Consider the following 14,699-nt stretch of genomic DNA (forward strand, 5'->3'; position numbering starts at 1 on the left):
TGTATTTTGGATGCAACTAACACGGACTAACGCTGTTTTCACAGAATCGTTCCGGTGTCTCGTTTTTGTGCGTAAATCCAACTTTCGAGAAAAACCTCGGGATTTTGACGAAAGGGCCTATTTTCCCGAATACCGACGGAGCCAGAAGGACAACTCAAGTGGAGGCCCGAGGGCCCCACACCATAAGGCGGCGCGGCCTAGGGGGCCCGCGCGGCCCTATGGTGTGGCCCCCTCGGCTGGCCTCCGACGCCCCCTTCGGACTACTTATTCGCCTCGACCTAAAAACGCCGGGGGAAGTCGAGTCGCCACAAACCCTCCGAACGCCGCCACATCGCGAAACTCCGTCTCGGGAGCCGAAGTCTCCGTTCGGCACTCCGCCGGGACGGGAATTGAAGGAGATCATCGCCATCATCACCGCCAACGCCTCTCCATCAACCAGCCATGTTTCCCCCATCCATGTGTGAGTAATTCCCCCGCTGTAGGCCGAAGGGGATGGTAGGGATTGGATGAGATTGATCATGTAATAGCATAAGATTGTTAGGGCATAGTGCCTAGTATCCGTAGATGTTACTTTTATGATAATGTTGCAACTTGTTATGCTTAATGCTTGTCACTAGGGCCCGAGTGCCATGATCTCAGATCTGAACATGTTATTGTGTCATGAAGATATTCGTTGTTTATGATCTTACCTGCAAGTTGTATACACATGTCGCTGTCCGGAACCAATGGCCCCGAAGTGACAGAAATCGGGACAACCGGAGGGGATGGCAGTGACGTGAGGATCACATGTGTTCACGGAGTGTTAATGCTTTGCTCCGGTACTCTATTAAAAGGAGTACCTTAATATCCAGTAGTTTCCCTTGAGGCCCGGCTGCCACCGGCTGGTAGGACAAAAGATGTTGTGCAAGTTTCTCATTGCGAGCACGTACGACTATAATTGGAACACATGCCTATTGATTGATTAGTACTTGGATACCGTTTTATTATTATCTCGCAAATGCCCCGCTATGATTGTTACATGAGTTTCTCTCATCCATGCAACGCCCGTCATCCGTCCCCGTGCCTACGATATTTTAATCCTGCTGTTTACTAAAATCACTACCGCTGTTTTTGTTACTCTGCTCGTTGTTATTTCACTACTCGCTATCTGCTATAAAACTCGTTACTACTCGATAAACTCTTGCGAGCAAGTCTGTTTCCAGTGCGACTGAATTGACAACTCCGCTGTTAAGGCTTTCAAGTATTCTTTGTCTCCCCTTGTGTCGAATCAATAAATTGGGTAATACTTCCCTCGAAGACTCGTTGCGATCCCCTATACTTGTGGGTCATCGGGGACAGGTGACAGTAAAGTTCTAAGGTTGTGTTGTGCTGTTGCCACTAGGGATAAAACATTGATGCTATGTCCGAGGATGTAGTTATTGATTACATTACGCACCATACTTAATGCAATTGTCCTGTTGCTTTGCAACTTAATACTGGAGGGGTTCGGATGATAACCTGAAGGTGGACTTTTTAGGCATAGATGCGGTTGGATGGCGGTCTATGTACTTTGTCGTAATGCCCAATTAAATCTCACTATACTTATCATGACATGTATGTGCATTGTTATGCTCTCTCTATTTGTCAATTGCCCGACTCGTAATTTGTTCACCCAACATGCTTTTATCTTATGGGAGAGACACCTCTAGTGAACTCGTGGACCCCGGTCCATTCTTTTAATACTGAAATACAAATCTGCTCGCAATACTTGTTTTATTGTTTTCTCTGCAAACAATCATCTTCCACACAATACGGTTAATCCTTTGTTACAAGCAAGCCGGTGAGATTGACAACCTCACTCGTTTCGTTGGGGCAAAGTACTTTGGTTGTGTTGTGCGGGTTCCACGTTGGCGCCGGAATTCCTGGTGTTGCGCCGCACTACATCCCGCCGCCATCAACCTTCAACGTGCTTCTTGGCTCCTCCTGGTTCGATAAACCTTGGTTTCTTTCTGAGGGAAAACTTGCTGCTGTGCGCATCATACCTTCCTCTTGGGGTTCCCAACGAATGTGTGAGTTACACGCCATCACCTCACCATCTTGATATTCAACTCCCCATAGAGAAACTTGACATAGTCTCCATGATTAAGCATGAATTTGTTTCTGATTCGTCTAATTTGAGCAACCTGTCCTACAGAATAACATTTTACAAGAAATCTTGGACAATAACTAAGAAAACTGAAAAATTAGTAGGATTGCCTGCACCTGCTCTGTTTAACCTTGATTCCAGGGAGGATTGGTCAATCACGGAAGGTGAACTGAAGGCATACATAGAGAGAAATGGCCATCGTGCAAGAGATAACACGGATGAGGTCGAGGAACACCTCGACTCGTCATCAGATGCAGCAAGCTCTTCGCATCAACAAGTTGGGCATGAGGAGCCTCCACGCTTTTCTTCTGCATCGGTACCTTATTATGACTACTCCATGTACGATCCACCGGCATGGAACCCAGACCCTCGTTGGGGTTGATCTCCACTTAGGCCAAAAGCCTATGCTTGGGGGGAGGTATACCGGCATCACTCATTCTTTGTATATTATGGTTGCTGGATACTTGTACATACTTGTTTAGTTTCTTTGAGTGGTTTTCTAATGAGAGGGAGATGATATTTGGGGAAGTGCTGCCTGAAAACAGATTCTGGACTGTTACTAGAAAAATTCGTGCGCACAGCCAGAACGTTATTTTGAGCTGCCAATTTTTGTGCATGTTCCCCAGGTTGTTATATAACTTTCATTAGTTGAACACTTTTCGAGCTGAGCAACGGAAGATTTTTGTAAAAATCGATTTCTGTACTGCTGTCAGGTTTTGGCAGATTTCTGCCATCTCGTTTTTCTGTGTTTCTTTTAGTTTTCGTTTTCTTGTTCTTGCTTTGTTTCTTTCCCAAAACACAAAAAGACCAAAAATATTTATGTTGTTTCTCTTCACCACTTGTTTACTTTAGTTTCTTGCATTTTTTCGCTTTATTTGCTATTGCTAGTTTGCTATAAGAAAACCCAAAAAGATTTTGCTTTGTTTGCTTGTTTTCTTTTGTTCCTGTTTCCAAATTCGAAAACACCAAAAATATTTGCTGTTCTTCTTTGGTTTTGTAAAGTTCTTTATGAGTTCAATGGTCTTCGGTGGCTGGAGCGTGGTTTTCATTTCATATTATCCAAGCTACACAAGTGAAAAGGCAATAATGACGATCTACGACAATCTGATTGTGGTGAGAGGCTGGTATGAACTCTATTTGTTTTCATTTTTGTACATATACTCATCCATGTGAGCATGCTTAGTTGGTTCATGTGAGGTTTATGTCATTTAAGAAAGTCTAGTAGTTCATGATCTCTCATGTTTAGCTCCAATTTATTAATATGAGTAGCATGTCATGGATGTTTGCTTGCATTGTTTTATTCATAGATAGATATGATATTGTGGTATCCTCCTCTGAATAATTCGTTTGAATTAACTTGGCACATGCTCACGCATGCATATGACTGAACAAGAGTCAATTAAGCCTCAATGATTTACATTGCTTCAGAGTTCTGGTATCACTTTTATGACTCAGTTAATTTATTTTGCCGCAAGCATGATTATGACGATTCATCGCTCTCTTGATTTGTCGCTCCCTAGTCTTTTGCTATCCTTCACTTGTACCGAGCGGGAACGCTGCTCGTGCTTCCAAACACATGAAAACCAAGTTATTCCGAGTGTCCACCATAAATACCTATGCATGGCATTTCAAACCATTCCAAGTAAATTCTCATGCGCTACCTTTAAACCTTCAAAAATGCTTCTCAATTTGTGTTAATGTTTCATAGCTCATGAGGAAGTATGTGGTGTTTAACTTTCAACCTTGTCATTTACTCTTGACGGACTTCCATATGGACTAGTGGCACATCCGCTTATCCAATAATTTTGCAAAAAGAGCCGGCAATGGGGTTCCCGGCCCCAATTAATCAACTTTCACTAATAATTCTCTTCACATGTTTTGCTCTGATTCATCGATAAGCAACTTAATTTTGCAAATAGACACTCCTCCATGGTATGTGATTGATGGAAGGCACCCGAGGATTCGGTTAGCCATGGCTTGTGTAAGCAAAGGTTGGGGGAGTGTCACCCATAATAAAACTAAAATACGTGTGTAAACAAAAGAGAAGAGGGATGATCTACCTTGCTCGGTAGAGATAACGTCCTTCATGGGAGCCGCTCTTGAAAGTCCGGTTGGCGAGGTAGTTGGTGTACCCATTACCATTCGTTGACAACAACAAACACCTCTCAAAATAATTTTACTCTCGCTTTACAAATGAAAAGCTCTAGCGCATGTTAATCCCCGCTTCCCTCTGCGAAGGGTCAATCTTTTACTTTTATGTTGTGTCTCCATCCTTTCTTTGAGCACTTTCTTGAGAGCACAACTCGTCATTCTTAGTATAATATGCTTGTCTCAAAATATGATTGATTGTGGTATAACTTTGATGCTTTTATCTTTGACAATCACTATTTCTAGTCTTTCTATGAACTTCAGAGGTGCCTGAGCATTTATGTTTTGCTGATCAAATATGGGCAAGCGAGATACCACTCTATCATATTCTTTTATGAACATTGCAATCCTGCTTATATACATGATTCATGATGCTTATTATTAATTGTTGGTACCTTTCCATGATTGACATAGCTATTGGATGATCTTATTTGCATGTATCTTATTATGAACTGCCTAAGTGTTAGCCATAGCATGAGAATATTTACATCATATGAACAAATGTGTTCGTGAAAGTTCTTTTATCGCTCAGTTGTTAACTGAATTGCTTGAGGACAAGCAATAAGCTAAGCTTGGGGGGAGTTGATACGTCCAAAACGTATCTACTTTCCCGAACACTTTTGCTGTTGTTTTGCCTCTAATTTGTGTATTTTGGATGCAACTAACACGGACTAACGCTGTTTTCAGCAGAACTGTTCTGGTGTCTCGTTTTTGTGCAGAAATCCAACTTTCGGGAAAAACCTCGGGATTTTGACAGAAGGCCCTATTTTCCCAGAAAACTCACGGAGCCAGAAGGGCAAGTCAGGTGGAGGCCCGAGGGCCCCACACCCTAGGGCGGCGCGGCCCAGGAGGGGGGCGCGCGGCCCTAGCGTGTGGCCCCCTCGGCAGGCCTCCGACGCCCTCCTTCGGACTACTTATCGGCCTCGACCTAAAAACGCACGAAGAGAAGTCGAAGTCGCCAGAAACCCTCCAGAACGCCGCCACATCGCGAAACTCCGTCTCGGGAGCCAAAAGTCTCCGTTCTGGCACTCCGCCGGGACGGGGAATTGGAGGAGATCATCGCCACCATCACCACCGACGCCTCTTCATCAACCAGCCATGTTTCCCCCATCCATGTGTGAGTAATTCCCCCGCTGTAGGCTGAAGGGGATGGTAGGGATTGGATGAGATTGGTCATGTAATAGTATAAGATTGTTAGGGCATAGTGTCTAGTGTCCGTAATTGGTACTTTGATGATATTGTTGCAACTTGTTATGCTTAATGCTTGTCACTAGGGCCCGAGTGCCATGATCTCAGATCTGAACATGTTATTATTTCATCATGATATTCATTGTTTATGGTCTTACCTGCAAGTTGTATACACATGTCGCTGTCCGGAACCAATGGCCCCGAAGTGACAGAAATCGGGACAACCGGAGGGGATGGTAGTGATGTGAGGATCACATGTGTTCACGGAGTGTTAATGCTTTGCTCCGGTACTCTATTAAAAGGAGTACCTTAATATCCGGTAGATTCCCTTGAGGCCCGGCTGCCACCGGCTGGTAGGACAAAAGATGTTGTGCAAGTTTCTCATTGCGAGCACGTATGACTATAATTGGAACACATGCCTATTGATTGCTTTGTACTTAGACACCGTTTTATTATTATCTGCAAATGCCCTGCTTGATTGTTACATGAGTTTCTCTCATCCATGCAACGCCCGCTATCCGTCCTCGTGCCTACAGTATTTTAATCCTGCTGTTTACTATAATCACTACTGCTGTCTTTGTTACTCTGCTGCTGTTATTTCACTACTGCTATTACTATAAAACTGTTACTACTGATAAACTCTTGCGAGCAAGTCTTTTTCCAGGTGCAGCTGAATTGACAACTCCGCTGTTAAGGCTTTCAAGTATTCTTTGTCTCCCCTTGTGTCGAATCAATAAATTGGGTTTTACTACCCGCGAAGACTGCTGCGATCCCCTATACTTGTGGGTCATCAACATGCCAGATCTGAAGATGTGCGCCTCGCCCCATCGCGGATGACGACGCATCCCGAAGGAGGCGCGAACGCGGAGAAGCGCGTGCGGTCGCCGGCTGCTGACGATCCGGTGCGCGAGGTCCCGGACGTCGTCGTCCTTGTCGGCGTGCTCTACAGAGTCGGCGCCACCAGCGCCATGCACGCCACCTACGGGAATGGGATGTGCGGTGGGCCACCACGGGTGATGCGGTGACACAGCATACCACTGCATGGTGTAGTACGCAAGTCGTTGACATAACACAAGTGAAACACCGTTCAACTTATATTACATCCCTCAAAGTGGTACAACAGAAACATATGCGAGTCCAAGGTATGTTTATAGAAGGATACGCGAACTGTTTACAGAAGATCAACACATCCTCCTACTTTACTGTGAGGTAAAACTTCAAATAAAGCTCCAAAAGAACGACTCGTAGTCTAACTTATTGCTAATTCTAGCTCTAGAGCTACTTGGCTTGCTATAGAACTCTAGCTACTTAGGTGCTAGGATTAGAGAAATGGTTCTCTTCTATTACTAGTCTAGGTTTTCCACTTTAGCTAATGCAAAAGTTGATTCCATTGACTTCTTTGCATTGGTGCAGCACTCGCTCATTCTCTAGTTCTCTACTGGCTCATAATGGTAACCTCGATGCGGTCCCATGCTTCGCTTGCCATGCTGCTCCCGACTCTTGGTTGTTTGGATAACCAGTTTTAAAGGTAAGTTTTTAGAAAAAGAGTTTTAGGCTGGTTTTTAGGAAAACCAGATTTAGTAAATTTTCCGTTAAGAATTAGTTTATAGAAAACCAAGTTTCGCTTAGACTAGTCTAATACCAGTTCGTAAACTCGAGACGACACATTGTCTTCCTTTTGCGGCACCACCGGCGGACTCGCTCGTCCCAAAAACACCAGACCGACAACCGACGCTATGGCAGATGGCACTGCCTCCTCGAGCACGGTCTTGAGCTGCCCCTCGAACCTCCGTGCTACGTGCATCCAGCAAGACGGAGCCGACGTCCGCGAGAACATCTGTATGCTCTGGAACACACGCGCTAAGCTTTGATGCCACCAAGGACCAGCACGACTCTGCGCTGCCACTCGGGCCGGACGTCGTTGTTCCGTGCAGACTGCGGAGGAGCGCACACAATTCATTGTGTCAGATGTGCTCGCGAAGAAGCACAAGAGACAGGCGGCACTGAAGAGCTCGATTGGAGAGGCCATAGGCCAGCGCCCGCCGTAGCAGGACCAGAGCATATCCGAGTGGGCAGCAGCGGTGTGGAGGCGGCCGGCTAGTGCGGTGTCGTCTAAAGGAGCAGCCTGGCAGCGCGCAAGTGCCGGGGCCATCGACGAGTCGGCCGAGCTCGGCGACCTAGAGCTCGACAGGATGTACGAAGGAGTCGGTGTGTCCCCTCTGCTGGCACTCACCGGAGGGCGGAGGTAATTGACGTAGACGACCAGGCAGCCGAGCAGTCGCGTCACAGGGCCATGCTTGAAGTCAGTTGCAATCGAGCCTTCTATAATCGCGTTTTCACAAAAACGAGTATTAGTTGTTTTTGCCAACACGCGTTTTGCTGGTTTTGTGGAAACCGGGTTTTTCTTTATTCGCGTTTTAATTACTCCACCCAAACAGAATTTTTGTTCGTTAGTCGGTTATCTTAGTTTACGGGAAAATAGTTCTACCAATCTTCCGTATCCAAACAAGGGCGAACGAAAGTGATACATGTTCATCTGTGCCAAGTCTTCACAATGTCAATATTCTTTCACATGGCGTTGTTGCTATTCATGTGCTTGGACAAGATATACTAGCTTAGTTAGTTAGAACGATGTGAATATCCTTTGTACATGTATTGATGTCCAAGTCATCCAATAATCCAGTAACAGATCAAAGTCTAAGATTATGTAACAAAGTATTGTCTGGTTCAGTGGCAAGTTTGTAATGGCGTAGCTCTAGCTCCGAGCTCCCCCATATTTTTCATTAGTTTTCTATGTACTAACATGTGGGACCTGCATTGATATATGCGTGATAGAAAAATATACAGGACCATTTTGCAAAAATTACAACGCCACATGTCTTGTGAGTTCTGATTGATTGATGTGGGCCTATTTGCTCAGCCGGTACAAGTTGTGGTATCTCAGAGTACTTCTTTTTTACATGTAGTCATACTGAACAGAACATCCATCAGAAATTATATATGATATCAAAAGTATATATAACTCTATTTATTTTCTCCATACCTATTTAGTTAAGTGCATTGTTTTCCTTTTTCGAAATTCAAAGTCGACTGGTCAGAAATCAGTCCTCTTCTTAGAATAGTATTCGTTTGCCAAACAACACTTACTGTTTGTCATGCGCAGTTTTGACTCAGAAGTTTCTTCCAGATCCGTCCGTTGAATATCGAGCACCACTCCGAGAAGAACCAGCTGGTACATAAGGCGGTGTTGTGTGTATTCTGTCTCAAAACCGACCGACGGAACTTGCATGCAAATGCAGTCTTTTGCTACCAGCTAGCCATCCATTGACGACCAAACGAAGGATTGACGGCTATGGCGTGGTCGCTGCCGCTTCCCTACCTGCTCCTCCCTCTCCTGGCCATCGTCCCATTCCTCTGTCTCACAAAACGGCGACGCGCAGGCCCGGTCCTCCGTCTGCCTCCATCTCCGTGGGCGCTTCCGGTGCTCGGCCACCTCCACCACCTCGCAGGAAACCTGCCGCACCGCGCCCTGCGCGACATCACGCGTCTTCACGGCCCTGTAGTAATGCTCCGCCTCGGCGCGCTCCCCATGGTCGTCGTCTCCTCGGCCGAGGCGGCGCGAGAGGTCATGGTGACCCACGACGTCGACTTCGCCACGCGCCCCTTCACGCGAACGCTCCGCCTGGCTGTCGCCCAGGGCGCCAACGGGATCATCTTCGCACCCTACGGCGACGAGTGGCGGCAGATCCGCAAGATCTGCACCGTCGAGCTTCTGAGCGCCCGGCGCGTGCACTCCTTCCGCTCCGTGCGCGAGGAGGAGGCCGGCCGGCTCCTGCGGGAAGTGGCGGCGGCGGCGGCGGCCCCGGCCGTGGCCAACCTCAGCGAGATGATGGCGGCGTACGTGACCGACTCGGCGGTGCGCACCATCATCGGCAGCAGGCTCAAGAACCGGGCGGAGTTCCTGGCGCTGCTGGACCGTGGATCCAAACTGGTGGCCACAATGAGCTTGCCGGACTTCTACCCCTCGTCGCGCCTCGCCATGCTCGTTAGCCGGATGCCGCGCCGAGTGAAGCGTCTCTTCCAGGAGCAGGCCGCGTTCATGGACGGCATCGTCCGAGAGCACAAGGAGAACCGAGCCGGCACCGCCAACGACGACAAATATCAAGAGGACCTGCTCGACGTGCTCCTCAGGGTCCAGGACCAAGGCGACATTCAGTTGTCCACCGGCAACATCAAGGCAATCATCAGTGTACGCACCTCCGGTGTCCAAAATCCCATGCACACTCTACTTCAAAAAACAAAAAAAGAAATCCCATGCACACTCTACTTCAAAAAAAAAAGATCCCATGCACACTCCACATAGTATAGTATATATCATCAGATCAGACCATGCATGCATGCATAGTTCCATGATAATATTTTTACTAGCTGGTACCCGCGTGCAGAATTGGTTTCGAATTTTTGGGTGCAACATAAATATATAAAATGACCGCCGAGTTTCGAACAAGCTACTCCTATAACATTTCACAAATCTGAATCGAATTCTGCAGTGTTGTAGTCACGTGTTGACGAGCAGCAAAGTTTTAAAATAACTTTTTCCGAGGGAGAAACAAACAAAAAAATACAAGAAAATTTCTGAACCGCTCGTTCACAACAAGCCCATTTTAGTCAGTTTTCCATATATACATAACATATGTTTATACATACATGCAGCACTTGTTCGGTGGGGGCAGTGAGACTGGGGTGACGACGCTGCAGTGGACAATGGCCGAGCTCATTCGGAACCCTAGAGTCATGCGCAAGGCACAAGACGAGATCCGGCAAGCATTGGTTGGACAAACAAGGGTTACTGAGGCTTCCCTCGTTGGCTTGAACTACCTGCGTCTGGTGATCAAAGAGGCGCTCCGTTTGCACCCACCTGCACCGCTGCTGTTGCCACGGGAATGCCGCACCGACGGCTGCCAGATCCTCGGCTTTGATGTGCCCAAGGGGACCATGGTCCTCGTCAACGCTTGGGCCATAAGCAGGAACCCGACCTACTGGGATGCCCCCGAGGAGTTTCTTCCCGAGAGATTCGAGCATTCTGGCATTGACTTCAGGGGGTTGAACATGGAGTACACACCGTTCGGTGCAGGACGGAGGATATGCCCCGGCATGGCGTTCGGCATAGCAAACATGGAGCTCGCACTTGTCGGGTTGCTCTACCATTTCGACTGGGAGATGCCTAGCGGGCTAGAGGCTTCGGAGCTCGACATGACAGAGGAGATGGGCCTCGGTGTGCGGATGCGCCATGACCTGCTGCTTGTTCCCATTGTTAGAATTCCTTTACCAGTAGACTAGCAAGTAGGTATCCCAGGGTGTTGTGGGGATGGTCGTTGTAAATTGCACTCAAATAAGGCAAAGTTATACCCATACTACCTATACCATTCATGTCATCAAGAATGATTCAACCATTTTTTCATGTTTCATAGAGGTAGAATGCCCTTAGGGCATCTCCAGCATCCCGAGGTAAATCGAACGTGGTTGTTTGTTTTTGTCCATGGGGGCGGGAGAACAGAAAAATCCAGCCCAACATACCAATGCAGACGGACCGAGGGCGCGAACTGGCCCATTCAAAGTCGAGGGGCATGGACCAGCCCATTTCCAACGCAAATTTAGGCTGGAAATGCGTCAGAACACTCACATGTGTCCTCCCGCATAGTTCTTAGAAAACTCATGTTTGTATACATCTTTATCGAAAAATGTCTATATACATGTGCTAATGGTTGGAAGTAAGGCCAATCCTATGTGCCGCGCCACACACCCACGCGCGTGGTGTGGGTAGGCTCGTTTAGGCGATGGGCTTTGCATTTTTTTTTTGTTTCTTTGTTTTTCCTGATTCTTTCCTATTTTTTATTTATTGCTTATTTTTCTTGTAAGATTACAAAATTTTAAAATTTTAAAATATGCAAAAATTTGAACTATGTTCAAGTTTGAAATTTAAAAAATATTTAAATATAAACATGTTTAAAATTAAAAAGGTTCAAACTCTAAAAAAATTTAAAAATGTTCAATTTTAGAAATTGTTTAAATTTAAAAATTGGCCAAATTTGAGAATTGTTCAAAGTCCTTCCTCTGATCCATATTAGTTGCTACTAATATAGATGTATCTACATATATTTTAGTTCTAGATATATCCATACTAGTGGCAAGTAATATGATCGTCAAAGAGAGTATAATAATGTTTAGATTTTTGGAATTTATTCAATTTTAAAGCATTCAAATTTTGAACTCGTGAAAATGTTTTATTTTCAAAAAAATATTAGATTTTAAAAAATAGAAAATATTGTTCTACCATAGAAAAATGAACTGGATTGGAGAACCAACCTGAGGTTGGGTGGTTAGGAGGATGGTTGTATCCCCAGCCCACCAGAGTTCAAACCACAGGTTTGACATCTGTGTGTCTCATAAAGGCGGAATATTCATTCAGTGGGAGGCGACGTTCCCGTCGACGGCGAGGCGCTCGTGGTGACTTCGTCAATTTCAAGATCCAATCCGCCGGCTCAGTCTTCCGGAGGTGCTCATAGGGGTAGGGTGTGCGTGTGTGCGTTCATAGGGGTGAGTGTATGCGCGTGTATGTGAGCGTCTACGTTTGTACTGTGTTTCTCAAAAAAAATGAACTGGATTGACCTACCAGTTGAATGGAATCTACCGGCTGGAGCAAAATCCAGCCGAGAGAGAGCAGCCTTTGGACCTTTGGAAGCAAGAGGTTAAGAAACCAAAAGCCCATGGGCCACTGGAAAGAGCATGTATAGTGTTCATGCCTCATCAAAGGAAAATGCAGAAATGAGGATGGCCAATTCTTGGTCGCATCGGCTCTGGTAGTTGAGATGATCAACAGCCCTGCAGCTCTAGAGGCGCTCGCTTGTCGCGTAGCACTCGCCTTGGTCTAAGACCTGAATCTGCAGCGTGTGTTGCTACGATTTGCAGAGACCTTACACAGGCGAGTATGGCATGACCATCAGGGAAATAAAGGAGACGGCTGCCATGTTTGAAGCGGTGTCGTTCAAGCATGAGATCCGTAGCTCCAATGGAGATCCCCATCGACTTCCTCGTAGTTTAGTTGACCGAGACATCAGTGGGCCCTATCTCACAAGACCGGGCCGGAAAATTCCGGGGCCCTGTGCAAAATTACAACTAGGGCCCTATCTCACAAAAATAAAACTAACTGGATAGATGACCTTTGTTGGTCTATTGGTTCACCAGTGGTCAGTCTATCGTTCATCGGTTGAACATAACAGATGTGTTGATAACTACTCCCTGCTGTTCCAATGAATAAGACATCCTCATTTTTCATGTTTTTAACTAAAATTTCCTCGAAATATATAAATACTGATGGCACAAAATTAGCATCATTAGAAATTGTTTTTAATATGAATCTAACGATACTAATTACGTAAAATATCATCAAGATTTTCTTCCTCAATTTTTTTAGCCAAAGTTTGTCTTGAAATGTGTGCGCGCTTTATTTATCGAAATGAAGGTAGTAAAAAGTAAATTATTTTTAGTAGCGTAATAGAGAAATTTAGCAGTTAACTGCTCAAAAAAAAGTACAACTTCCTTTGAAATACCGCTGAACTGCTTTTGTTGCTATTCCTACTCACTTTGGCTATTGTCTTTTGACCATGCGCACGACCTATGCTGCCTAGACGTGTGTTCGAATCCACTCCATCACGCATTTATTTCGATCGCTAACGAAGTTTGAGGGTCAACGCGCGACGTGGAGTCCAGGCCGAAGAGGCAGCCTCGCTGATGGGCCTTTCACTGGCCAGAACATACACAAGGCCTAGTTAAAATTTGGAAATTTGGGGCCCTGTGCGAGTGGCACAGGCCGCACACCTCCCCGCCCGGGTCTGTCATAGGGTGTGATTCATTGAACCACCCGAAGGTTTTTGTATTCGTATGAATTTTGTGATCAATGAATAAAGGGCAGCCGACTTCACAAAAAAATATCAGATGAGAATGCAACATGACTCTAGCCAAAGCACCGATGTGTAAAAGAAAATATTGTTTCAGGAATCGACAGAAAAATAATTGAGAAAACTTGTGTGCTCTGATGGAAACTAATGTTGTTTGTGTTACTAGACTCCACATTCGGACAATTCCTTAGCGAGCAGAGCAGTTCTTCCTTCCTGATCTATGTTTTTCTTTGAGCAGTCATCTCTTTGTCTTCAAGGCATGGTCTATGGTATTTACCATAGCCTCATGGTCCTTTATTTTCTGGTTAACCACTTGGTACTTCTTTGCAATAGAGAATTAAAAGAAGTAATATGCTAGTACTGATGTAGAGTGCAGCCATGCCCTTGATGATATTTTCCCTTTAATTTATTGCTTACAACAGTAAAAAAATAAATCACATAAGTTAATTTTTCTCCCTCTCATATTTGGAAAATAAAAACATGCAACCAAAAGAATTCTGTGGTACTAGGTGCATAAGTGAAAAATATTTCTCAGTAGTAACAGCACTTGCAACTAAAGAAATCTCAGTTGTTTGCAACTGGAAAATCTCAGTTGCAACCACACTTGTAATTAGTAAAATTCAAGTTGCAAAATCACTTCTAACTAGAAAAATAACCAAGTTGCAACGCCGGTTGGAGATGAAACTTTTTCTCATTTGTGACCTTACTTTGAACTGGGAAAATTCTAGTTGTAACACCACTTCAACTAGAAAAAATCCCACTTTTTCTCATTTGTGACCTTACTTTCAATATGTACTTGTAAGTGACTTTTTGCAACTAAGTGTTTTAAGTTGCATGTGAGGTTTCAACTGATATTTCTCTAGTTACAAGTAGGGTTGCAATAAAAAAATATAATTTAAGTTATAAAATAAAAAATAAAAAACGAGTTGTACAATTTCTATGACTACTGCAAAATGCCAGTTCCATAGATTTTTTAATTTTCTCTTCAAACACTTCATGTCCTAGCTCAAGATAAATACTATAAAGCTCTCTAATTTTGTTGTTGTTTTCCATTAAGCCTAACTAGTGAAAAACAAGAAACATCAACATGGGAGGTGAGCATGGAATAAACTAACAAAAATAATAACAAAGTAAAGAGATTGGAGATGAGAGACTCCCCTGCAAAAATCCACTTTCTCCCCGGTAATGGCACCAGAAAAAGAGCTTGGTGTTACGCAGATGCACACTGTTGAGGAACCCCAAGAGAAAGGTACGATGAGCACAGTAGCAAGTTTTGTCTC

At 45.0% G+C, this 14,699-nt stretch overlaps 1 protein-coding gene across 1 annotated transcript; it reads left to right on the forward strand.

Annotated features, from left to right (window-relative positions):
• The first annotated feature begins 8,813 nt into the window (after nt 1-8,813).
• LOC124659276 (desmethyl-deoxy-podophyllotoxin synthase-like) lies at nt 8,814-10,801 on the forward strand. Its single transcript, XM_047197198.1, has 2 exons — nt 8,814-9,710; nt 10,175-10,801. The coding sequence occupies exons 1-2, from the start codon at nt 8,814-8,816 to the stop codon at nt 10,799-10,801; spliced, it is 1,524 nt and encodes a 507-aa protein (XP_047053154.1).
• Nucleotides 10,802-14,699: the final 3,898 nt, after the last annotated feature.

Source organism: Lolium rigidum, chromosome 6 (assembly GCF_022539505.1).
Source record: "Lolium rigidum isolate FL_2022 chromosome 6, APGP_CSIRO_Lrig_0.1, whole genome shotgun sequence".
Classification (NCBI taxonomy): domain Eukaryota; kingdom Viridiplantae; phylum Streptophyta; class Magnoliopsida; order Poales; family Poaceae; genus Lolium; species Lolium rigidum.

Excerpts from the sequence above, each read along its gene's own strand:
- LOC124659276 (XM_047197198.1), top strand. The coding sequence starts at position 8,814 with ATGGCGTGGTCGCTGCCGCTTCCCTACCTGCTCCTCCCTCTCCTGGCC. Across the intron at positions 9,711-10,174 it reads ACATCAAGGCAATCATCAGT|CACTTGTTCGGTGGGGGCAG; the intron begins GTACGCACCTCC and ends ACATACATGCAG.